The following is a 24,055-nucleotide window of genomic DNA, read 5'->3' as shown; positions in this document are numbered from 1 at the left end:
ATTAGATCAGCCACTGTTTATTTGGGTGTCTGGGCCAGCAGTAAACATTCACAATCATGCAGCACAAGTGAAAATTGGTGACAAGTCACTTCACCAGCCCACCTGCTCCCATTAAAGCGGCAGAAGGAAATACACATTTACGTGGTGTTGACAAATATTGGTATCAATTATAAAATTCTCTTTATATTGAAATGAGTAGGCTAAATCTTATTTATGCTGCATTTGTATGTATATAATCTATGGAAGCCATTTTTCCATTCACTAGATAAGTCACTCTAGTGATAGTTACATTGATAACGTGCTAACACCAGCATAAATTAACATTAGTATTACATTTGAGATTGATTTCACAGAACATAAATGTGGGATTGCTGACTATAGGAGGTAAGTTCAGACTCACTTACAGCAGGCTCTCATTAGAGGGCGCTAAAGAGCACATGAATGAATGCAACATTAGTCTTCTATCGTGTAGTGTAGCGCCTCTTAGTGTCTGAGGCCAACCATTGAAGCTCTGCTCATAAGACATTTAACTATACACAATCAAAAGTGTACATCCAAGATAATTTAATATCTAAGAAGCTTATTCCTGAGTTGCATTTATTATTTGTAAAAAAAAAAAAAAAAAAAAAACACACACACAAAAAAAAACACTAATCTGGTTGTCAACCTTTTTTATATGATATGCCCTCTTTTGTGAAGCACATTTATGAAGGCCTGTTTTTTTCTGGCGTACTATGACAATTATACTTGATTCCAAACTTTTTTATTAACAGAAGTAGACACTGTTTACATAATAAAACATTTAATAATTAATTAATTTTGTGATTTCAGGAGTTTCAAGACTCTAATTATGGATGTTCCTTAATAAACAAGAAAGATCTTGAGGAGAAACAGAAAAAAAAGTTTTTTTGTCCCCTTAGTTTGCTGAGGACCCCAGTGGGCCCATCCTGGTGGGTGAGAACCAAACTAAAACGACTTTAAATTGTAATAGTTTTAACTTTTATTTAGACCTTTCATCCGGGCAAACTTACATACATGATACAACAAAACTTAAAGCTATCCCAGCTGAAAAAAAAAGAAGAAGAAGAAGAAGAAGAAAAAAACAGACTAAACCAGAATTAACTGCTGTGTTGTGTTTTTGGCACAACAGAAAAACTGTATGACTTTTAGGAAAAGCCAGCAAAAGCAATATGATATTACATTTATTTAAATCTTCCACCAAGTTTTGCCCACTGAGCTACTGTTTTGTTACAAGTTTGCATTTGTGGCTATTGCATAGGTTCGTCCATCTGTTTAGCCATATAATTATTTATTTATTTTTAATACATTTCACTAGCAGTGCAAAACAGTAAAAGTAAAACAAGTAAACAATCTGGTTTATTATTACTGATGAAGAGTGGTCACTGAATCGCCGATCTGTTCAGGCGGACTTTAGGACCCAGACTATGGCTAAACAGAATACAATCACATGACCGTCATGTTCAAAGAGAAGAAACGCTGCAGATCTATTGAACAGAGAAAGTGGACCGCTTTATGCAAATTGACATAACCGAAAAGTTTGATCAGTTGTAATATTATTTCCTGAAACGTTACAATCACGCGCTGCTATCATAATGTCAAACGGAAGAGCGTTACTGCGTCTTATCCGTTTGATGTAGAGATGAGGTCACAAATTACTTTCGTTTTATTAAGTCTCTGCTTGTTGCCAATAGTTTTTGTGTTGGTAAGTACCTGATTCACGACTTTCACCTCTACACATTGTGTTTAATTAGCTTTACCAACCCAACACTGTATTTATATACTTGGGTTCCCATGGTCATAGAAAATCTGAAATATCAGTGAAATTTTAAAATTGTGACTTTAAGCCTGGTAAAATAATTATATAGTGAATTTGGATTTTTTTTTAATTATTATTATTTTGTATCATGCTGATTGTAAATACAGTCTCTATCAAAATGAGAATAGTTTAATGGAATAGTTTGTGTATTCGTTTGCACATTTTTGACTACGTGCCATTTCTGTTTTAAGGCAGATTCACGCTCATTTTCCATCGACTACAAGAACAACTGCTTCCAGAAGGATGGAAAACCATTTCAGTACATCTCAGGAAGCATCCATTACTCCCGCATTCCTCGGGAATATTGGAAAGACAGGCTGCTCAAGATGTACATGACTGGACTGAATGCTATTCAGGTGTACGTGGAACCGAGAAACAGTGCAACCCTGTGTACACACTTATGTTATACATCTTGCCAAAAATATTTTGTCTGTTTTAATGCAGGTATGTGCCATGGAACTTCCATGAGACTGTGCAGGGGGTGTTCAACTTTGCAGGAGACCGAGATCTTGAGTACTTCTTGAACCTGGCCAATCAGACAGGCCTGTTAGTCATCCTGCGTCCAGGGCCGTACATCTGTGCAGAATGGGAAATGGTGACTGTTACTTACTAATGTTGCTAAATTTGAATGTCTTTGCAATGTGGTATTTTACAATAAGCCAATGGGTGTTATGTATCGCTGCATGTGATTCTGAGAATTTTACTTTTCAGGAAGTGTGTTTTTAAAGGAATAGTTCACCCAAAATGTTTAATTGTCTTGTGATCACCCTTATAGCATTCTAAACCTATTTGACCTTCTTTCTCCCATAGAACACCAAATAAGCTCTTTAGTAGAATGTTCATGCTGCTCTTTTCCAAACAATCTAAATCAGCGATGACTCCATAAGTAGCATAGTTTATATGACGCGTCTCCTTAAGTCATACAGTAGGGTTGTGTTAGGAAATACCTAAAATTAAGTGAATAAATCAGGAAAAAGTTTGATTAGAAAAGAATTAGAGATATAAGAAAATATCTTATTGCTTAAAGGCTGTAATACACACACTTAAATAAATTTTAAAATCTGAACAGATTTCAAAAACACTATAGACATCATATACTTGTTGACTATGGTTACACAGGGAAAAACTGTGCATCAACTGTCTGATCCATAGTCTGATCACGTCTTTGCATTGACTTTGTATGTAATCTACTTGCGCAAATCGTTGAACGTTCGCGTTTGAAAATTATGACATCGAGCACAACATTTACAACACATCTGTTAAATCCATGATTTATCTTTCTGTCTGATTGATGGCCGTCAGCGGTTGGGTAGAAGACAACAAATCCCATCATCCCACGCTCCTTCTTGGTGTCATCAAACCACGCGATTGTTATTGTTTTGGTAGTGCGCATTCTTGTAGCAGGTCCTACAACCTGTACCTTTAATTACTATTTTTGTTTGAAGACTACATATAAAATTGCTACCAAAATAAATGTTGTTAACTGCAGATTGACTAAAAGTTGACAAAAATACATTGACTTTTCGTCGACTAAAACTTTGAAAGACTCAAATGACTAAAATGTGACTGAGAATAAGCATTTTCATACCAAGATAAAGACTAAGATGAAATCCAAAATTCTTGTCAAAATTGACAGTGCATACATTCTCTTAAATAAATACAAAAAAAGAAAAGAAAAAAAAAACGCATGCATGAGTAAATTTTATTTATTGAAAATGTTTTATATTTTTGAATGAGAATTTGATTCATGATGCTATTAAGAATTAGTTCTGGTTACAGCACAAAAGACAGCCTTGTGATTGTTATTTCGTGAATAAATTGTGGGTTCTTTTCTGTCCGATAGGGTGGTTTGCCTGCCTGGTTGCTACAAAAGCCGAACATTATCCTTCGTTCTGCTGACACAGGTAACGTCTGCAGGAGACATGACTTCACATAGGCCAGATCTGTCTTTAATGGTAGTGTTTGTCTGTTTCAGAGTACTTGAAGCCAGCAAGTGACTGGTTGGCTGTGCTGCTCACTAAGATGAAGCCCTGGCTTTATCAGAATGGAGGAAATATTATCAGTGTGCAGGTACAATATAGTGCTAAGTTAACATATAGTAAGTATACAAGCATTACCAGACACATCTGTCCAATGCAGCGTCCTCAGATGAGCGGGTCAGTCCCCCTAGTTGAACCCGATATGACGTTCTCAAGGACACAATGTTGACAGCTGGGTTAGAACCTACAATTGGTTTGTTACCAGCCGAGATATTTAACCACTATGCTGCTCCACCCAGAGAAAAATGTAAAATAATATTTACTGAGTATGCAATAATAACAAAGAACTTATTACAGTGACTGATGCTCATGTTTTGTAGGACCGAGAGCCCATACATAGTAATTATGTTTGGCGTTATTATGTAAACAGTGCTTTACAGTATATAGACAAGTATGGCTCTTCGGGTGTGAATATTTTATGCTTTTTATCAGGTGGAGAATGAATATGGCAGCTACTTCGCCTGTGATTACAACTACATGCGGCATCTTCACACTCTGTTCCGTTTGTTCCTGGGGGAGGACGTCATCCTCTTTACTACGGATGGGAATACGGATAAAGAGATGATCTGTGGCACACTTGAGGGCTTGTACGCCACTATAGACTTTGGCACAGGTAAGGTCAACTGAGGTCACTTGTGTCTGACCTGTGCAGTCTTTTTAAGAAATTTTAACTACATTTTTAGTCCATGTATGCATATCCAGTGTTCAAAATTTCATTATTTTCCCCTTCAGACACCAACATTAGTGCTGCCTTCATTCGACAAAGAAGGTTTGAGCCTAAAGGCCCACTGGTAAGTAAGATGTTTGAGAGAGCATTCATGTTGTGATTGTTTGTCTCTCTATTTATCAAGCTGTAGGATTTCCAGTAATTGATGTGTCATGATTTCAGGTGAATTCGGAGTTCTATACAGGCTGGTTGGATCACTGGGGTGATAAACATGCTTCTGTGGACACCGTCAAAGTGAGCAAAATGCTGGGAGAGATTTTGTCCATGGGTGCCAGTGTGAACATGTAAGTAATGCTTTATATAGGATAATGAGTTTAAAGCAATTTGATTCTTTAGATGTTATCAATTAAAAATAACTCGTTTTCATAATAAAACTTGGCTGTACCTCTGATAATCCAACTCAGATAAAGAGTTTTCTTCTAATCACAGGTACATGTTTGAGGGAGGAACAAACTTTGGTTACTGGAATGGTAAATCTACTATCTCAGTATACTGTTCCCTTAACAATATGTGGTAATGCAGTCATCTTAATGTGTGAATGTTATCGTTCATAGGAGCGGATCATGATACCAGGTTTCGGTCTGTGGTGACAAGTTATGATTACGATGCACCTTTATCAGAAGCAGGAGACCCCACTGACAAACTGCTTGCCATCAGAGATGTCATTAGGAAAGTAAGAACATACATTTATTAACACTGAATGCACATGTATGACAGTATCCAATTTACACTTGGCATTGCTGGATATATGACTGAATTACTAATCAGAAGTTTGTGTTTTCTTATGCGTTTCTTATACTAAGAATTTTTTTTTAATCAGTGAAAACAGTAATTTTGTGTAATATTATCATTTAAAATACCTGCTGTCTATTTAAATATATTTTAAAATGTAGTTATTGTTTTTACTGTGATGCAGTATCATGTAATCATTCAGAAATTATAGTAATATTCTGCTTTGGTGCTCGAGAAACATTTCATATTATCAATGTTGAAAACAGTTGTGCTACTTGATAATGTTGTGGAAACCTTTTTCAGATTTTTTTGATTAATAGAAAGTTCAAAGAACAGCCTTTTTTAAATATAAATATTTTATAAATTTATAAATTAATGTTCACTTTTGATCAATTTAATAAACCCTTTCCGAATAAAAGTATTAATTTCTTCTAAAACAAGTGATATTTAAATCTCTGAACGGTGGTGTATTACTTTGTGATAGAAAGGACTCTTGTATGTTATTCAGATGTAAGACTGAAGCAGGAGAAAAGGATGATGCAGTTTTTGATGGACATTAAAACTAACATTACTATTTACTCTTGATATCGATAATCCACTTTAGACATTCTACTAACTAGAAGTAACTATTGAACTACATGTCAACTAACTTTAATTTCCAACAACAGTAAATGTCCTTCCACAGATACTTTTAGTGAGTAGTATGTCTGTTGAGGGACCATCAAAATGAAGTGTATACTAATACTCTAAAGCCCGGTAGTTGACATGTAGCTGCAAAGTTGCTTCTAGATAGTGGACTCCAAAAAAAGAAAGTGTTATTGTTATATACAGTTTTGTTCATAATGCTCAACCGCTAGGTGACCAGCTAGTATTTGTAACCAGCATCTACTGAATACTAAAACAGACATCCATTCTATTGTATTAATAATATGTGTTTGTTTCCAGTTCCGAGACATTCCAGTTGGTCCCATGCCACCAGCCACCCCAAAGTTCGCTTATGGCTTTGTTACACTTGAGAAGGTGGGGATATTTCACATAGCAAAACCTTCTTTATTTCCAAGATTTCATGGCCATACCACCCTGCTTGCTCTGTTCCCATTTTCTTTCATAGGTTGGCAACATTAGCAGCTTGTTGGATACGCTGTCACCCCAAGGTCCAGTACGATCTCAATATCCTATGACGTTTGAAGAGATTAAACGGGTATGATATTTAAAAGAACCTAATACGGTCCATAAACACTATTATAGCAAATTCATAATTTGTGTTTAGCCAACCAATAAAGGCCAGTGTTGTATTTCCACATAAATGGCTGTGGATGTGTATATATGGTTTGGGCTTTGGAGGCTGGTCTTGGTTAAGTGTAAAAGCTGGTCTGAGCTTGTGTTATGTCAACTGTGTGCAGTACTATGGCTTCATGCTTTACCGAACGACACTGCCACAGAATGTTCCCGAGCCGACCCCTCTCATCTCGCCCCTCAATGGCATCCATGACCGTGCATACGTCTCTGTGAATGGGGTGAGCAGACCACTTGTTTGGGTCACGCTAACACAATGTTTTGTTCTCACCATGGTTAGTCAGACATTATAACAGTGCGTAGTACTACAGTGTCCCACTGCTCAGTTATTTTTGTTCAAACAATCATTTTGAAAATATGTTTAAAATGAGGATGTGATGAAGACCTATCAGGAAAAGGAATTGTAGAGTATAAAATACATAAAGACGTGTCCGTAAAGACGTACATAATGTGATGAAGATGAGGCAGTGAAAAAAAAAAAAAAATATATATATATCTACTAGGTGCATTCCAGTTAAACAAAAGTGCTCTGAAAAGTGGACTTCACGGGGAATTCATAGGGATCTCTGCCATATTAGGTGCCATTGAAGTCTGAAGGAAACATATGTTCAGTTTAAAAGGCACTGCAAACAGCATAGCGAATAACAGAACATCGGTTTCATCATTCGTTCAATCTCCATCAATACCTAGTTCAGCCACTCAGTGTTTAAATCTTACATACAGCACTTTCAACTATCATGTCTTCATATCTCATACTCTTATAATGTGCACAACTGACATTTTATGATTGTTGATGCTAATGTTCCAAATGAGTGCATTATCAAGTGCACTTCAACTGACATCCTATGCTCGGGGAGCAGTGAACACTACATTGGGACCCTAACGATTGGAACACAGCTTTTGAGTGAATCCTCAAGACCAAATTAAAAATGATCTTTACAAAACCAAATTGCTGATCACTTCAGTTTACATAATTGAATGGAGAAAGATTAACCAATAGGCTGACTTAGTTCTATTCATGTTTAAATATTTATTTAGGGCCTACACTTAAAACTCATCCTAACCATGGTTTTGTTTGAAAGGCAGATGTTTGCCAGAAAAGATGGTTTAGATTGAAACTTGTCTGTGAGCAGGTATACCAGGGGCTTATGGAGAGGGACACTGCACTGGTGATGAATGTTACAGGACAACAAGGGGATCAGTTGGACATACTTGTGGAAAACATGGGCAGGGTTAATTTTGGCAGTTATATCAATGATAATAAGGCAAGTTAACAAAATACGGCATTGTTCAAGATTTGCTAATATTCCCTAAACCAACTGATAAAATATAATTGATAAACTATATAAAACCCCTTTTTTAGGGTCTCTTGGGTAACCTAATTTTGGGCAATGATGTGCTCACTGATTGGTCAATCTATCCACTGGACATTGACACTGCTGTGGCCAATGGATGGCTGCAGGCGGCTCACTCAGGGTCAGCGATGGAAGCAGGAGACGGACCAATGATCTACTCAGGAACCTTGAAATCTACAGGCCTCGCATGGGACACTTTTGTAAAACTTAATGGATGGACTAAGGTAAGGCGTAATCTTTTGTATTATGAAGAATATCTAGTATTTGTTATCTTGAGCAACAATGTGGCAGTTTTGTGTAATTCTGTTTTTCTCTTTTAGGGTCAGGTGTGGGTAAATGGGGTGAACCTGGGAAGGTATTGGCCCCAGAAAGGCCCCCAACAGACGCTTTATGTCCCCGGACCTTTTCTTAGTGCCACTCAGCCAAACAACATCACAGTGCTGGAGCTAGAAAGAGCTCCTTCGCACAGAAGAATCCTGTTTATGGACCGGCCTCAGCTGAACAAGACTGGACAGAAGACATGATCATAGACTCAAAACAGTGAGAACCAGTTTCAGAATAGCTCCATCATCTCTTCTCAAATCTATCAAGTATAACAGAGAAATACAGCCATTATAATTCATAACTCTGTAATATTTTGCCACATTTGCCCAAGTTATTGGTCAGTTTATTTCTTTAGAACTGGTAAAAATGCTCATGTTTTTCCAGACCAAAGTGATGAGGTTAATTTTAGTGCTCTGACAAATCTAATAAACCAAGACCTTGATGTGCATTAAAGTTTATCTGCTTTAAAAGAAGATTATTTAAATCTCAGTGTCATAACTCCATATTCAATGGGTATAATATAAATGCATCTAGTCTCTTGGAAATAAATTACTTATAACTTAATGAATAACAGATTTAAAAAAAAAAAAAAAAAAAAAGTGATCCTTTTCTTAATTTCAGTGACTGTAGTATTCTGTGCTGTCAATCATACACCTTTTTTTTCTTTATCACAAATCATGCTAGTTTAGAAACAGTATTACACCAAAAGAATCATATCAGTGATGATTTCAACTGTACTTGTACAGTCTAAACCTGAAACAGCCGCCAAACAATGTGAAAGAATAAACTTCAACAACATTTTTACCTTACACTGTAAAACATAAAACGTGTCATGATTTTACTTTACAGTTCTGAATTAACTAGGACTTTTAGTGAGCTATTATCTCATGAAGATATAGAGTTTTTTTTTTTATCCCAGTGGTTGGCCTGTCTCCTGATGGAGTTGAAAAGTAATACAATATTTCAGAAAGAGATTTCTGTGAATCAATCTTATAAATCCTTCTTTTCTCTGATGTCAGGTAATTTATCATGGTCTTGTTATTTCCAAAGATAACTGTGAAATCCTTGATATGTTTCTTGTCAATCCAGTCAAGTCCCAGATCATGTCAAATGAAATATGGCACCACACCTTCACGTCCTCTAATGCTGTGTGGTGAGAGGTGAGAGGTCATGGCCGGGCGGCTGCATTGGCTTTGCGGTGGGCTTGGACACAGCGAGGAGAACAGAAAGAGTAGTCCAGATATTCAAAAGGAATCTTCCCCAGTAATGACTCTCCACACTGAAAGCATCTCCTTTAAAAACATTTTTATACTAGTTATTACAAAACTTATTTTTGGATTATTTTAATGATGAATTGCATAAAAGACAGATTTTTCTCCAAAGATATATTATTAGATAATAAAAGGTAATACCTGATGGTGGTGAGTGTTACTCCAGTCGTGGCCATATGTTCAGCCAATCTCCTCTCCGCAGCCAGAGCTCGCTGTGTGACATCAGAAGTATGACATAATCGGCCATCCACATAAGAAGTACAGTAAGAGGAAGAAATTAGGTAGTCACCTTCTCTCTGTCACTAAGAGCTGTGAACCTCCTCTTTTCCTCCTCTTCTTGCTGCTTCTTGAGTTGCTCTTCTTTTTGCTCTTTCTCTCTCTGTTTCCGTGCTGCTTTTTGAGCTTTCTTCTTCTCTGCCTTTTTGGACTCAATTTCTTCAGTCAGCGGCCCAGGCACCTTAAACGTATTAAAGCAAAGAAAATACAGGAATAAGTGACAGATTTATTACTTTGGCTTGCAAAGACAAGGCACCTGTACATACAAAAAGTACAAAATGTTAAATGTTATGTTACAGTAGTAGTTTAAATGTTATGAAAAATATATATACAATAATAACATGCCATACATAAATTATTAAAGCTTTGTATCAAGTGCAGCTCACAGACCACTAGTTTTATCTTCATTATCTAATTATTTTCTCCAAGTAAAAACTATTTAAAAATGTCTTAATTTATTAAAATCTAATTTGTTTTTAGATGGAAAATTAATATCATTTTTATTTGTGGTCTCCAAGCAAATTAATATATTGTTTCTATTTGTGGTGTTGCATGTCATCATAAGATAGATTTGTCTACCTGTGCTTTAGTGTAGTCATACTTCTGAGGGTGTTCAGCCATGTATTTTCGAAATGTGTTGCGGGTATCTTTTTCAGCAGCCACGCCATATGGAGTCTGTCCTTTCTTATCCCTAAAAAAGACATTGAGCGTTATTTAGAACCGATCAACCCATGAAAACCTGCTACTGCTAATTGATTATTAGAATGATTCTGTATGTGCATACTTGCTAGCTGGATCACTTCCTTCATCCATTAACAGTCTGATGACTGATTTCTGTCCAGCTGCCGATGCCACGTGCAGTAAAGTAAAGCCTGCCGAGTCTATGGGCTTGTTGAGAAGACATGAAACCCTTGAGGTAGGATTCTCTTTGGCGTTCCTCTCTTCTCCATCCTTTTCCTCTTCCTGGTCCTCTGGTAGTTGCAGGAGGGTGCGTAATGATTGGATATCCCCCATTTTACAAGCAGTGTAGAGAGCGTCCCTCAAACTATATTCCCAAGAGTCATCCACTTCTAAAAATAGGTAGTTTTTTTTTTAAATAACTGGTATTTGAATATATTTTAAAGTGTAACTTGTTACTTAGGGGTCAAAGTATCTTCAGTATCACATGATCTTTCAGAAATTATTCTAATATACAGATTTGGTGCTCATGAAACATGTTAGAATATTATTAACACTGAGAAATACAACACATTTTCCCACGTCATTTGATTGATTTAATGCATCCTTTCTGAATAAAAATAATAATTCCTTTCTTAAAAGAAAAAAAAAAAAACTTCTGATATTTTGTTAGTGCGCATGACCCTCCAGAATTATTTGGACCGTGTTGCTATTGCAGGCTTTCCAGCAAACTGTGAGTTGACTGTTGGCTCAGCATTGGTGTTTTACCTTCTTCTGGCTGATGTTTTCTGCCTTTCGGTTTCCTCCTGCTCTTTGACTTTCTCTGCGTCTCTTTAGATTCATCTTCACCTTCCAGTTCACCTTCTTCCAGTATTTTATCATCCGCCTTTTCTTCAGTTATTTCTCTGTTGCTAGAGTCTGAAAATCAAGATGTTAATTGAATAATCTCCTCTATCTTTACTAAAAGCATTTGACTTTTCTTCTGTATAGGTCTTTACCTTCTCTCTTCTCTTTCCGTTTCCTCCGTTTCTTCTTATTCAGCTGGACCTCATGTTCTCTGAGCTCCAGAGTGCTAAGTGTCTCCTCGACGGTCTCTAACATTCCCGAGTCTTCCTCCCCTGAACTTTCCTCTTTTCCCTCTTCTCCCTCTGTAGGCACTGACCACAAAACAGCCCTTTACTAAGTATATTTTCAGAAACACAGTATGTTATACACAGTCAGGGTTCAGACGCACCATTGATGTTTGGGACTGGATGACTAACAGGTTTAGGAGTTTTCTTCTTCCACACTCTCTTCGAAGGACTGAAAATACTGGAGATTTCAGTGTCCTTTTCTGAAATGTAACAGACAACCATATTAAAAGGAAAGAAATGAACATATAAAACACATATATGACATGGTAGCAAATCTCAACTTACGATAAATGTGTAGAGTTGAAAGGAGATCAAAAACTCGCTGTATTTCTCTAAATGTTGCTCTACGGGTGGCAAATGGAAGTTCCCGGACTCTCTGATCTTTTTTGTCCAGTGGTGCTCCACGACCAAGAAATATGGTCTTATTGTAACTCGGTGCTCGCAGGAAGATGGCACTTGCCTCCTTCAAATACTCAGCCCAGCTTTCTAGGATATCGTGAACATCCTGGTTAAAAAAAGGGCGTTAACATCAATAACAATTCCAAACATATGAATTCTATGCAAGTTAGTATTATTCAAGTTTATATATAAAACAAAGGGTTGAAATTGACCTTGTGCAGTGCTGCCTCGTTGTAACGTCTGAGGGCCGCCCCTGCTGATTTAGGAGCGTGGCTGCGGTTCTGAGAGTCCCTCAGTCCCTGTGCGGTCCCTCGCTTCGCTCTCACCGTGTACCGATGAAACGTCTTATGCTGCACAATCTCTTTTCTATGTGTTAGATCAATCAATTAGGGAATAGCATTTACTTAACTAATTATTAAGCCATTAATTAAAATGTTTGTGTTAATAGAAAACCTTATGAACTTTTCACTGACCCCTTAAAAACCGCTCCAGCAAAGTGTCCACCGCCAGTCATCAGAATGACCCAAATAGTGTTGTTTGATATTTTCAGTAAAGAGGAAACCAAGTCGTCTTCATTTTCCTGAGTCTTAATATGGGAATAGATTCAGATGAGACTGAAAGAAGAAAGTGCTGCAGGCATGACTCCTAAAACCTGGAAATGACTTATAACTTTTGAACTTCTAGTTCTATCGTCCTAAATTTAATGGGACCTAAAGTCAGTGTTTTTGTTTAACTGCCTTAGATGAGGTCTGTATGCTTAACACAGGCTCAAGATGTTTTCCCATCTTTTTCTATGATGCTCAATTGTGGTTTTTGAAGCTTTTTCGTGTCTTGAAAAAGGTGGTTGCTAACAAGTAGCTAAATAGGACTAAAGAGGCATTAAATATCACAACAAACAGGAAAACCCAGCTTAAGGTCCTATTCTGGTCCTGTACGAAACAGTTTCGGAAACAGTAAACCGTCTCTGAAAATAATCTGTTGAGTGGGGATTCTTCTTAGCCAGAACTCTTATCATTTAGGCACAGACTAACAAATCTTAGAAATGATGGATCGATTTACTCACTTTCTTTTTTTGCAGAACACAGCGATACAATGACAGGTACTGTCCCTGCATGTTTTGAAAGACTACTTTGGTAGAAAGTCGACGTGTGGACTGATCTGTGTCCAGAGCACTGTCTGTCTCTTCAGGGCCCACTTCATCATCCTCACTGTCTGAGTCTGAACCCGAAATGCTTGAAATATCACCTGTTAACAGGAAGGCAGACAGGAAGATTACGCATTTTGCAAAATTACACTCATGCAAACTGGATGGCATAAAACAGTTCATATGTGCATACAGGACTCTACCTGTGCCAGTCTTCTTCTCAAACTCCTCCACTGTGACCACTGATATTCCTTCCAGCCGCTGCTTTAGGTTGAAGCGGTGCCAGTCAAGTTTGTAATGCTCCATCTGATAAAAGAATGGGACAGCATTAACATACATATTCAATGTCTTTTATCCCTCACACAAAGCTATAACATGACTTCAGAAAACTAGCACAGTAGTAGTAGTTTGGCATTTCCCAGGTCATTCCAAACTTGTAAAAGAAAACAAATATAATGATCTTTGTGATTAAAGGTGCATCTCAGATTAGAATATCATGGAAAAAGGTCTTTATTTTTTGTAATTTAATTCAAAAACGCAAACTTTCTTATATTCTAGATTCATAGGACACAAACTGTAAAATATTTCGAGAGTTTTTTTTGTTTTAATTCTGATCATTGCGACTTACAGCTTAGGAAAAAATGTAATTCAGTATCTAAAAAAATTTTGAGTATAAATACTAGGTACCTCTTGGGCTAGTTTATAACATGCAACCACAATTATGTGAAAGACTACTGACTTGACAGTTGTCCAGAAGACTATCATCAACACCCTCCGCAAGGAGGATAAGACACAGAAGGTCATTGCTGAAAGGGCTGGCTATTCACAGAGTGCTGTATCAAAACATATTCATAGAAAGTTGACTGGAAGGGAAAAGTGTGGTAGGAAAAGTGCACAAGCAGTAGTGATAACAACTGCCTTGGGAAGATTGTTAGGAAAAGCTGATTCAAGAACTTGGGAGAGCTTCACAAGGAGTGGACTGAAGCTGGAGTCAGTGCATCAAGAGTCAGACGTCTGCAAGAGAAGGGCTACAGCTGTCACATTACTAGAACCAAGCCACTCCTGAACCAGAAAAAAAAAAAAAGAACATCCGAAGCATTTCACCTGGGGTAAGGAGAAAAAGAACTGAACTGTTGCTCAGTGGTCCACAGTCCTCTTTTCAGATGAAAGTAAATATAGCATTTCATCTGGAAATCAAGGTCTGGAGTCTGGAGGAAGACTGGAGAGACACAGAATCCACAGTCCAGTGTGACGTTTCTACAGTCAGTAATGATTTGGGTGTTGTGACGTCTGCTGGTGTTGCTCCATTGTGTTTTATCAAGTTCAAAGTCAATGCAGCCATCTACCAGGAGATTTTGGAGCACTATATGCTTCCATCTGCTGACAATCTTTATGGAGATGCTGATTTCATTTTGCAGCAGGACTTTAGCACCTGCCCCCAGAGCTTTCCAGGTGGTTTGCAGACCATGATGTTACTGTGCTTGATTGGCTAGCCAACTCACCTCACCTGAACCTCACAGAGAATCTATGGGGTATTGTGAAGAGGAAGATAAGTAACAGCTGACAAACAATACAGAGGAGCTGAAGGCCGCTATTAAAGCAACCTGGGCTTCAATAACACCTCAGCAGTGTCACAGGCTGATCTCCTCCATGCCACGCCACACTGAAGCATTAATTTATGCAAAATGAGCCCCAACCAAGTACTGAGTGCATAATTAAAACAGCTTTGTGGACATCTTGAACATTTCTGTTTTGTAAATCTTTTTGATTGATCTCTGAGAAAATGTTCACATTTTTTGAGATATGGAATTTTTTTTATTTTCCTAAACTGTAATTCATAACCAACAGAATTAAAAAAAAACACTTGAAATATTTCAGTTTGTGTGCAATGAATCTAGAATATAGATTTTTTAATTAAATGACAAAAAATAAAATAACTTTTCCATAATATTCTAATGTTATAGATCAGATTATAGGTCAGCGTATTATACCCTTTTTTCTTTCAGTCATTTTGTTTACTTTAAAATACATTCTTAATTTAAATCTTTACTTTGTATTATTATTAGATTAATTAATGGAGAAAAATGCGTACTGGGCAAAGCTGTGGAAGAAGTGCTCAGACATTAGCACACTTGTAAGCAGGTTTATACAAGAAACTAACTGAACTGCAGACATTTAACACATGGGGTTAAAGGTTTTACTACAATTGATCTTATCAGCACTGTAATCATTTACTCATACCTGCTCCTCTCGACTGTCAAAAGGACACTGACAGGTCAAGCAGAACATCCTATCAGACACCTCGCCGGCGGACGAGGTCTTCATCGAGCCAACATCTGTCAGGGTTAGAGAGTGTGTTTTAAACACTGATCAGCAGCCGTGTGCGATCTCATGACAGTAGTCAGTCTGGCTCTCTTACCCTCACTGGACGCGATAGCAGAGGGCTGGGGAGGTTCAGGATGACCCATCAGTCCAGACACCTCTCTGAGCCCAGCGGTCACCGTCTCATCCGCACACAGCGAGAACACACAGCGCTGCTCCGGACATGCCATGATGACTCCGTCGATAAAGCAGCGCTATCACCTAAATACAGCGAGAGAAGAGCGGCACGTGGGAAGTTTTACACACTGAAGAACAAAAATGTGAACTTTACACGAATAAACACAAAACAAATCAGTGTTGGGACTTCCGATAAACCCGGAGCGATGTCCACATTCTTCTCAATCTGACAACTGCTTCCCTTCTAGAGTAACGCCTGATTCAGCACTTGCATTTCACATATACAATGCTGTGCTGACGCTACAATTCAGCTCACTTAACTATTTGTGATCACCGTTACTGTATATATTTACCTTCTTGGCAAAATCATCGGTGTCTTATAGTTTGAATTTATACGTTCAGTCCGCGTAAACTGAAACGAATCGTATTATACTAAACACGTGCTTGTGCTCTACGGTGGCCGACGAGTGTCAGATTACTGCAGCGCGATTTTGTACCCGAGACTCTTGATCCCAAAGACTTCCAAATATGATGACGTATCCTTGTAATTGTATCCCTTTTTCTTAAAATATTTTTTTATGTAAATAACTAAGAGATAAACTGTGTTTATTTTAAAGACAGAATTCATTTTCAGTTGTACTAAAGCCATGAATATGGTTCTTCACGCTCCCAAATATACCTTCCCAAAGTTTTACAGAAGAAAGAAGAAAATACATAACACCATGAGTGTGAGTAAATGATGACACATTTAGGCAATTTATTTATTTTCATAATGCCTTTAATATATATATACTTTTTTTTTTTTTTTACATTATCTTCAAATTTCACCCGCAGGAGTGCCTTCAGGTTAAAGTTTGAAAACTTAAACACATCTGTTTGAGTTTATCATTGCCAGGGGTCAATCTTTTGAATCTTTACACTTTATTCGGTATAGTGACTACCAATGAACATTTCAATTGTTCGATCAAAATAAATAAATAATTCACCATATTTTCCATGTTTATTGCAGCTTGGTTGTACTAGACATAAAAAAAAAATTAAAGTAGCACTTTTTTGATGTTGTGATCACTTCCGTGTTCCTCTTTTTCTCACTGGCTTTTCTGTAGACTTACTCTGGCTGGAAGAGTCTGGTTGAACTGGATTCTCACCCTGTAAAACTGCAGATTGAGACCAGTTGAATATCAAACATTCTGCATCAGTAGACTTTAAACTCTAGCTAGAGGTTACTGCTGTAGCTGTACCTTCCTCTGAGTTCGCAGAAGCATCCAGCAGTGCTTTCCTCAGCTGCTCACGTTTGAGCTTCAGATGACACTCCTGCTCCAGCAGGCTGCTTTCCTCCTCCTGCAAACTTCTCAGAAGAGCTTGCTTCGACTCTATGGTACTGTAACAAAATAACGTTGAAAATTTCTTGCTGTAATTATGAAACAAAAATAATTATAACAAACTCCCAGTTTAATATCTAAAAATCTAAATCCAAGTTATCTGGATAGTCATACCTAGATCGAGTTAATTCTTCCAGCTGATTGGCAAGGCTTTTCTTCTCCTGCATCTGAGTGTCCAGCTCAAGCAATGCATTCCACAGGCCTTCGTCCATCTGGACCATCATCATCATCCTCCGGTCCATCTCCTCTCTGCTACAATGATATTATTAGAAGCTGCCATCTGCAATAGAAAGGCCACCTACAACCCTGATGTAGCTAAATAATAACAATTCTTAATAAATTACATTATTATAAGTTGTTTTGTAGACTACAGTATTATATATATATATATATATATATATATATATATATATATGTGTGTGTGTGTGTGTGTGTGTGCGCGTTTATTTTAATTCCTGAGGTAAAATCATGGCATCCAATGATTTCCCTACTGCGTTTGCGTCATAAGTAACTCAAACATGCTGAATCTTCAATTCAGACAGATAATAATGGTATAGTATTAATTACCATTTGTTAACGTCTTGGTTTACTTGCTCCACCTCGTCTTTAGTAAGCTGTAGTTCAGTTTTGGCATCCTTGAGTTGTTTTAACAAATCCTGACGGTGAAAATACAACGCGTGCGTCAGTCGAACTCATATGAAGTTTAACATTCGTACAGGTTGTTTGTCATATGTGTTTATAAGCTCGCACACGTGGCCGCGAGTCTCACCTGGATTTCTTTATCGTCCTGGAAGGTGATGTTTAAAGAGTTTTGTGGGGTCTCCATTACGGCAAAGCAAAACGATTTCTCGTAACCAGACGGACTTATCTGTTTGATTACCAAAAGACACATCTAAATTACGTCGCACAAACTGCAACTCATTAAATGCCCGATCAGTCTAATTGGATGACGTTCAAACTAAGCGGCTTGGAATTAACGTTACTATAAACACAAAATGACTCCACATAGTTTTATTTTATATTGGATTCTACATATTTTCTGTTGAATTAAAACTAAACATGATTTAATTTACCAGACTGTTACAAGTCAATAACGATAAGAATGATAGCAATGAGGAAAACATGCAAACATGAGCAATAATTTCTAAATCCACTTCTAACTGTATAGAATGCACACTGGTCTTTTATCATTTCCGCCTGAAACAGCTAATTTCAGAGCCCGGATAGCTCAGTCGGTAGAGCATCAGACTTTTAATCTGAGGGTCCAGGGTTCAAGTCCCTGTTCGGGCGAAAAAGTTTTATGAACTAAATAAGAACACCGACTTTGCACAATGAAAATAGTAGTTAAAAGTGTGCAAGTGCATGTGGCAATTAAAAACAGCGTAAAGAAGAAAAACATTTGGTTGGCCACTGAGAATACACATTATGTAACAGGAAGCTGGTGAAGAGCCCTTAAAAGGCAGGCAGCATGAATTTAGACAGCATATCTCAGTGCACTCATGGAGTACACACTTGCTATCATACTGCTCTTCTTCTTAGCAGGACCATGTTTGTCTCTGCCTGGACAGGTAACTGCATATCAATAAATATATATATAGTTTTTTTTTTTTTTTTTATCAATCAAAACCACCTATTTTGATTGCATTTTCTTGCAGATTTCCTCTCGGTCAAATTTTGGAGCAAGACGACAAAGGAGAACCTACTCTGGTAAAGTGTGTTGTATTAATTGACATTATTCATCGAAATGTAATTATATTTAACAGTTTTATAACTTTCTCCAGATGATATAGAAGAAAACACTCCGATTGCAATGGAAAGGATCATAGACGTAAATGACTATCAAGGTAAAGCTTTGCACAAGCCTGTAAAGATGTAAATGTTTTAACCTCTATATCTTATTGTAATATCCATAAAGTCTAAAGCTTCTAAAAAGGAGTTTTCACAGTGTTTCCGTAGAACAACAATCTTATTAGTATCAATTAAGAACTCTTTTTAAAGAACATTTTGTGCAATGGAAAGTTTCCATGGATGTTAAAAAGTTTTCATGGGACCACAGATGCCAGTTAAGAACCATCATTCTCTTGCAGGTGTCATTTCTGTGGATGGCACAAACCTCAGAGAAGGAGATATAGCCGTGTCCAGCAGGAGTCACAAGAACTGTTTCGCCAGAAGCTGCCTGTGGACCAAATCTATAGATGGAAAAGTGTACATTGCATACTCAGTGTCTCATGCATATAGTAAGCAGGACATTGCAAACACATTGATTTTTCATAAACAGTGCCACAGTAACTAAATCTTTTTATTTGGTTTTGATTGTTCTTCTGCACAGGCGAGGAAGAAGTGGAGAACATTAAGAAAGGCATGAAGCTCATTGAACATGACACTTGTGTGCGATTCGTGCCCAGAACTCACCAGAGGGACTACCTGGATATTCAGCCCAAAACAGGGTACTGACATGAGATTACTCTTCAACGGCTTCATTACTTGAGCATTCTGAGTGTACAGTATCTCCTCATTTTTGATCACTGATACTGTAGGTGCTGGTCATATCTGGGAGCACGTGGTGGTAGACAAACCATTTCTCTTCAGACACCTGAGTGCACCGGGTCAGGGGTCACCGTCCATGAGTTAATGCATGCCCTGGGCTTTGTTCACGAACAATCCCGAGCTGACCGGGACAAGTATGTCACCATCATGTGGTCCAATATATGGCAAGGTAAAGTACCATTCCTTTATTCTCATAGCCTTATACTTAAAAGTCATTTTATCCCTCACTTATTCTTCTGTTTATTGAAATAGACCGGCTGAGGAATTTTGAAAAGTTTAAAACAGACAACCTGGACACCCCCTACGACTACGGCTCTATCATGCACTTTGGAAAGTATGTCGAAATACATTTGAAATGTTTAATGAGGGATATAATGAACTACAGCTATATAATAATATTCTTTGTCATTTCAGGTATGCCTTCTCTGAGGACGGGGAACCTACTGTTGTACCGAAAAGAAACTGGAACGTGAAGATTGGACAGAGATTTGGACCCAGCGACTTGGATATAATGAAGATTAATAGAATGTATAAATGTAATGCATAATAACACCCATTTACAGTAATGAATGGTCTATTGCATGGCTAAAAGTCTGACATTATTAATGCATTAGTGCTTTTACTTCTTTTAACATTTTAACATCATATTTATTTAAAGGAAAATGGCTGATTGTGAAGATTGCTGATAAAAAAATGGCTAATCAACTCTTAAGAATATTCTTTTGTAACCTGCTGTTTCAGATATTTCTATATTCTTTCCTATGCTGATTTTGAAATCTTGATGCCTCATGTAAACATTACATCAATAAACATGGTCCATAAATACATTTTCTCTTATATTTTATTTAAGCTTTCATTTCATTGCAAAAGAATTCTCCACGAGCCAGTTGCAAACAAATAAGTCAAACTGCTGGTTGATAATCATATTAAGTAAAGGTTCAGAATCAGCTGATCTCAGAGCTAATGAATATGTACTGAGGTGTCTGTCAACACTATGAATTACACAAGCTGAATTTAAAACAACTGGTTATTTGGTGTAATGCAAAAATGATAAGTTAAAGAAAGGGCATGGTGTTATTTATTTGCATCACGTGTTGCTACAGCATATTATGAACACAGCATAAATGACTATTGAGAATTTGGTTTACAGATTTAAATGAGTTTGAACTCTACACGTACCAATTTTGCATGGTCAGGGCGAATAAGACAAGAATCAGCAAGACTTCAAATTGCCATTGTTGTGATCAGTCTTAAAAAATGCTGAACTGTCTTTCCAATGAATGCTTTCCAAACCTTTCATTAGAAAAATACACCAATATCAAATAATGACACAGGAAGTCACTCTAACCCTCCATCTGCAGCCTAGAGTAAAGATGGGTGGTTCTCGGAGTATATATAGTCTAGCTCCAAGGGCCCTAACTTTGGTTTACATGCAATACTTGATTCTTTCCAGAACACCAGGACTTACACATACGTGACCATCAAGATGCTTTATGTGGGTATTTTTGTGGGACTGGTGTTAGAGTCCTGGTCTTTACCAGTGCAGGTAAGAACGACTGAATACTACTGCAGTTATGATGATAGGATTCATATCCGATGGATGCCCCATAAATGTATTTATTTTGTATTAGAACTCTTCACTGGTTCATCAGACAAGGCTGAGGTCAAAAAGAGCATATCCAGGTAAACTAGTATTTCATGGTGAGCAGTGTAGGTTGTTACAATGAACTGGTGTAAATATACCATTCTTAATCTCTTTAACAGAGCATTATGTGAAACCTGAGGACATGAATGCCATGGACAAGATCCTCAGAGTAAATCAATGTATGTACGGTATAGATACAGACATATATTTACAGGGAATTAAGCTTTGAGTGTGAAACGTGGTTATCTTCCTCCGCCAGTGTCCAGAGGTTTTCCTTTAAGAGAGGGTGACATCCTGAGTTTAGGATCCCGCAGTGCCATCATTTGTTTGGGAGATTCTTGCCGCTGGCCCAGATCTGTTGATGGTTTTGTGTATGTACCGTACATCATCTCTCCAGTATACGGTGAGTAAGATCTATCAAACTGCATGATAGATGTTATAAGTGAAAGATATGTCAAGGTCTTTATTTATATTGAATAAAATATGTCTCAACAGATGATATGGACAGAATCACCATAGAAACAGGAATGTTGGACATTTCCTCTGCAACATGTGTGAAGTTTGTGCCTCGCACACATCAAGCAAACTTCCTTAACATCCAGTCTAGAACTGGGTGAGCCCTTTGCATTCATATACAGCCATATTCTATTAGTGTTTACAGGACAATACATAAAGTCTAATCATAATTTTGAAAAACTCATTGTATCTGTTATTTTTTATGTGTCATTATATAAAATATAATAATATTATATATAATATATAACACACACACACACACGTGTATACCATACAAAAGCATGGGAGCAGTAAACTTTCTTTCTTTGTTTAAATAAATTAATATTTTTATTATGCAAGTATGCAATAAATGGATTAAAAGTGAAAGTAAAGACATTTTTTACATGTATAAAATTGCTGTTCTTTGTATTTTTCAAAGAATTCTGAAAAAAAATATATATATATAAAAAATATTAAGCAACATAACTGTTTTTAACATTGAAAATATTAAGAAATATTTATTGAGCACATTTCAAACCAGCATATTAGAATGATTTCTGAAGGATCATGTGACACTGAAGACTGGAGTAATATATCTGAAAATTCTGCTTTACAATCACAAGAATAACCAACATTAAAATATATTAAAATAGAAAACAGCTATTTTAAATAACAATAATAATTCACAATAGTTGTTGTGTTTTTGATCAAATAAATGAATCTTTAGTGAGCAAAAAAAAAAAAAAAAAAAACTTTGACCTGTATGCAATTCTATATATATATATATATATATATATATATATATATATATATATATATATATATATATATAATTTTGTTATTATTGTTGTTGTCCACTGTCGCCCCATTAGCTGCTGGTCATATCTAGGAATGATAGGAGGCAGTCAGACCGTGTCTTTGCAGTCTCCAGGCTGTATGTGGTCAGGAGTGGCAGCTCATGAGCTAATGCATGCTCTGGGATTTGTACATGAACAGTCCCGCTCTGATCGTGACCACCACGTCTCCATCCTGTGGGAAAACATCATAGATAGTAAGTATTTGAAACCAGCACTTATTTTGAGTCAGTGAATTCAGTACGACAGTAACGCATGGTTCTTTTCCCAGATCAAAGGCACAACTTTAAAAAGTATGAGACAAACAACCTCAATACTGCATACGACTATAGTTCTGTCATGCACTATGGGAGGTGAGTATTGGGAATCTACTGTACAGTATGCATACTTCTGCTAAACTATTAGTGGACAATCTGAAATGCACATAGTCTGTAGCTGTTTAAACAGTCCCTTTAACCCAAGAATTTTGTTTCTTATAAATGAAGCAATAAAAAACAATTTGAAGTTAAATGAATACTGATGCACACATAGGTATGCCTTCTCAGAGGATGGTGGACCCACCATCATCCCTAAACCAGACCCATACATTCCCATTGGCCAGCGAGATGGACCAAGTCTGACGGATATTCACAAAATAAACATTTTGTATAACTGTGGTAGGTATTCATCTTACTAAGGTTTACTAAACTATGCTTCCTGTTTATTTATTTGAATTTTTCTTTCATGTGTCCACTAGGTGGCCGTGTGTGAAACAATAAACTTGTGAAATGCAAGTGACCCAAGATAATTCACTGGATGAGAGACACATGACTCCTGTATTCACCTTTCCTTCTCATTTTATGATGCGTTTGGCAGTGTGATGTATTTTGAGATTATTTATATTACAGTACATAACAGATCATGTAAAAATACAGCAAATTATTTTATGAGACAATATCATAAATTATTTTTTGCAAATGAAATCTAACAGAATCCAAAATAAATCAAAGGAAGAATCTATGTGAAAACATGTTTTAGAAATGCAGTCTTTGTGTTCATGTTGTTTTATATGAAATTGGTTTACAATTTTCATCGAAAATTTAAATGTTATGAGCATTTAAATGCCATATGTTGTTACCATGAATTTAAAAAAATGATTTTTTTCTTACACCTTGACTACATATGTGTGTGTACATTAATCATTATTTAAAAACAAAATTATATTTAGGATGTTTTATGGTAAAGTAGTTGTTTATTCATAGATTTTATAGGTTTTTGATATTTTGAAATAACATTTTCAACCTGAACTAATCTTGCCATTTACAATGATAAAAAATAAATATTGGTGTAGGGTTTACTCTGAAATAATTTTCACACATTACTACATTTCACAAATAATGACCAAGAAATGGCAAGCACTACACTGAACTGAATGTGAAAATT

The 24,055-nt window shown here is 36.8% G+C and overlaps 5 protein-coding genes and 1 non-coding gene across 7 annotated transcripts; 4 read left to right on the top strand and 2 right to left on the bottom strand.

Moving 5' to 3' along the window:
- The first annotated feature begins 1,456 nt into the window (after nt 1-1,456).
- On the top strand, nt 1,457-8,783 carry glb1l (galactosidase, beta 1-like). The gene is made up of 16 exons (XM_052565718.1): nt 1,457-1,723; nt 2,029-2,195; nt 2,282-2,432; nt 3,681-3,741; nt 3,813-3,907; nt 4,309-4,489; nt 4,609-4,667; nt 4,766-4,887; nt 5,033-5,073; nt 5,158-5,276; nt 6,281-6,355; nt 6,447-6,536; nt 6,739-6,852; nt 7,765-7,896; nt 7,995-8,210; nt 8,307-8,783. The coding sequence occupies exons 1-16, from the start codon at nt 1,661-1,663 to the stop codon at nt 8,508-8,510; spliced, it is 1,890 nt and encodes a 629-aa protein (XP_052421678.1). The 5' UTR covers nt 1,457-1,660; the 3' UTR covers nt 8,511-8,783.
- A 394-nt stretch (nt 8,784-9,177) lies between these two features.
- Nucleotides 9,178-16,212, bottom strand: ankzf1 (ankyrin repeat and zinc finger peptidyl tRNA hydrolase 1). 2 transcript variants are annotated; one of them, XM_052565716.1, is made up of 16 exons: nt 16,064-16,212; nt 15,631-15,794; nt 15,453-15,547; nt 13,415-13,517; nt 13,131-13,312; nt 12,541-12,653; nt 12,280-12,433; nt 11,954-12,173; nt 11,770-11,868; nt 11,534-11,692; nt 11,304-11,453; nt 10,642-10,927; nt 10,437-10,548; nt 9,871-10,038; nt 9,723-9,793; nt 9,178-9,602 (listed from the first exon to the last, which is right to left on the bottom strand). In XM_052565716.1, exons 2-16 carry the CDS (start codon nt 15,761-15,763, stop codon nt 9,479-9,481), a joined length of 2,169 nt encoding a protein of 722 aa, XP_052421676.1. In that variant the 5' UTR covers nt 15,764-15,794; nt 16,064-16,212; the 3' UTR covers nt 9,178-9,478. The 2 variants fall into 2 exon arrangements, with proteins under 2 accessions (XP_052421676.1, XP_052421677.1); XM_052565717.1 differs by having other exon boundaries at nt 10,642-10,828.
- Nucleotides 16,213-16,691: 479 nt separating this feature from the next.
- Nucleotides 16,692-18,029, bottom strand: si:ch211-167j6.3 (uncharacterized). The gene is made up of 5 exons (XM_052565720.1): nt 17,862-18,029; nt 17,660-17,748; nt 17,207-17,344; nt 16,952-17,091; nt 16,692-16,867 (listed from the first exon to the last, which is right to left on the bottom strand). The coding sequence occupies exons 1-5, from the start codon at nt 17,982-17,984 to the stop codon at nt 16,776-16,778; spliced, it is 582 nt and encodes a 193-aa protein (XP_052421680.1). The 5' UTR covers nt 17,985-18,029; the 3' UTR covers nt 16,692-16,775.
- A 280-nt stretch (nt 18,030-18,309) lies between these two features.
- trnak-uuu (transfer RNA lysine (anticodon UUU)) lies at nt 18,310-18,382 on the top strand. Its single transcript has one exon. It is a non-coding gene; the product is annotated as a tRNA-Lys (tRNA).
- On the top strand, nt 18,325-20,205 carry LOC127965129 (hatching enzyme 1.2). Its single transcript, XM_052565719.1, has 8 exons — nt 18,325-18,660; nt 18,748-18,799; nt 18,874-18,936; nt 19,180-19,329; nt 19,422-19,539; nt 19,630-19,808; nt 19,892-19,973; nt 20,054-20,205. The coding sequence occupies exons 1-8, from the start codon at nt 18,592-18,594 to the stop codon at nt 20,184-20,186; spliced, it is 846 nt and encodes a 281-aa protein (XP_052421679.1). The 5' UTR covers nt 18,325-18,591; the 3' UTR covers nt 20,187-20,205.
- A 914-nt stretch (nt 20,206-21,119) lies between these two features.
- Nucleotides 21,120-23,383, top strand: hce2l1 (high choriolytic enzyme 2-like 1). Its single transcript, XM_052564522.1, has 9 exons — nt 21,120-21,185; nt 21,271-21,322; nt 21,404-21,463; nt 21,544-21,687; nt 21,780-21,897; nt 22,652-22,830; nt 22,905-22,986; nt 23,165-23,289; nt 23,370-23,383. The coding sequence occupies exons 1-9, from the start codon at nt 21,126-21,128 to the stop codon at nt 23,381-23,383; spliced, it is 834 nt and encodes a 277-aa protein (XP_052420482.1). The 5' UTR covers nt 21,120-21,125.
- Nucleotides 23,384-24,055: the final 672 nt, after the last annotated feature.

This window comes from Carassius gibelio, chromosome B9 (assembly GCF_023724105.1).
Source record: "Carassius gibelio isolate Cgi1373 ecotype wild population from Czech Republic chromosome B9, carGib1.2-hapl.c, whole genome shotgun sequence".
NCBI classification, from domain to species: Eukaryota; Metazoa; Chordata; class Actinopteri; order Cypriniformes; family Cyprinidae; genus Carassius; species Carassius gibelio.
This window is presented reverse-complemented; position numbering and strand designations above follow the sequence as displayed.

Coding starts and splice junctions, on each gene's coding strand:
- LOC127965129 (XM_052565719.1), top strand. CDS start 18,592: ATGGAGTACACACTTGCTATCATACTGCTCTTCTTCTTAGCAGGACCA. Junction 18,800..18,873: donor ACAAAGGAGAACCTACTCTG/GTAAAGTGTGTT, acceptor AACTTTCTCCAG/ATGATATAGAAGAAAACACT. Junction 19,330..19,421: donor CTCAGTGTCTCATGCATATA/GTAAGCAGGACA, acceptor TCTTCTGCACAG/GCGAGGAAGAAGTGGAGAAC.
- ankzf1 (XM_052565716.1), bottom strand. CDS start 15,763: ATGGCATGTCCGGAGCAGCGCTGTGTGTTCTCGCTGTGTGCGGATGAG. Junction 10,928..11,303: donor AAAACATCAGCCAGAAGAAG/GTAAAACACCAA, acceptor ACCTATTTTTAG/AAGTGGATGACTCTTGGGAA. Junction 9,603..9,722: donor GTAACACTCACCACCATCAG/GTATTACCTTTT, acceptor ATGTTTTTAAAG/GAGATGCTTTCAGTGTGGAG.
- hce2l1 (XM_052564522.1), top strand. CDS start 21,126: ATGCTTTATGTGGGTATTTTTGTGGGACTGGTGTTAGAGTCCTGGTCT. Junction 21,688..21,779: donor CATCATCTCTCCAGTATACG/GTGAGTAAGATC, acceptor ATGTCTCAACAG/ATGATATGGACAGAATCACC. Junction 22,987..23,164: donor TCTGTCATGCACTATGGGAG/GTGAGTATTGGG, acceptor ATGCACACATAG/GTATGCCTTCTCAGAGGATG.
- glb1l (XM_052565718.1), top strand. CDS start 1,661: ATGAGGTCACAAATTACTTTCGTTTTATTAAGTCTCTGCTTGTTGCCA. Junction 1,724..2,028: donor TGCCAATAGTTTTTGTGTTG/GTAAGTACCTGA, acceptor TTCTGTTTTAAG/GCAGATTCACGCTCATTTTC. Junction 2,196..2,281: donor GGACTGAATGCTATTCAGGT/GTACGTGGAACC, acceptor GTTTTAATGCAG/GTATGTGCCATGGAACTTCC.
- si:ch211-167j6.3 (XM_052565720.1), bottom strand. CDS start 17,984: ATGTGTCTTTTGGTAATCAAACAGATAAGTCCGTCTGGTTACGAGAAA. Junction 17,092..17,206: donor GAAGAATTAACTCGATCTAG/GTATGACTATCC, acceptor ATTTTGTTACAG/TACCATAGAGTCGAAGCAAG. Junction 16,868..16,951: donor TTCTGCGAACTCAGAGGAAG/GTACAGCTACAG, acceptor CTCAATCTGCAG/TTTTACAGGGTGAGAATCCA.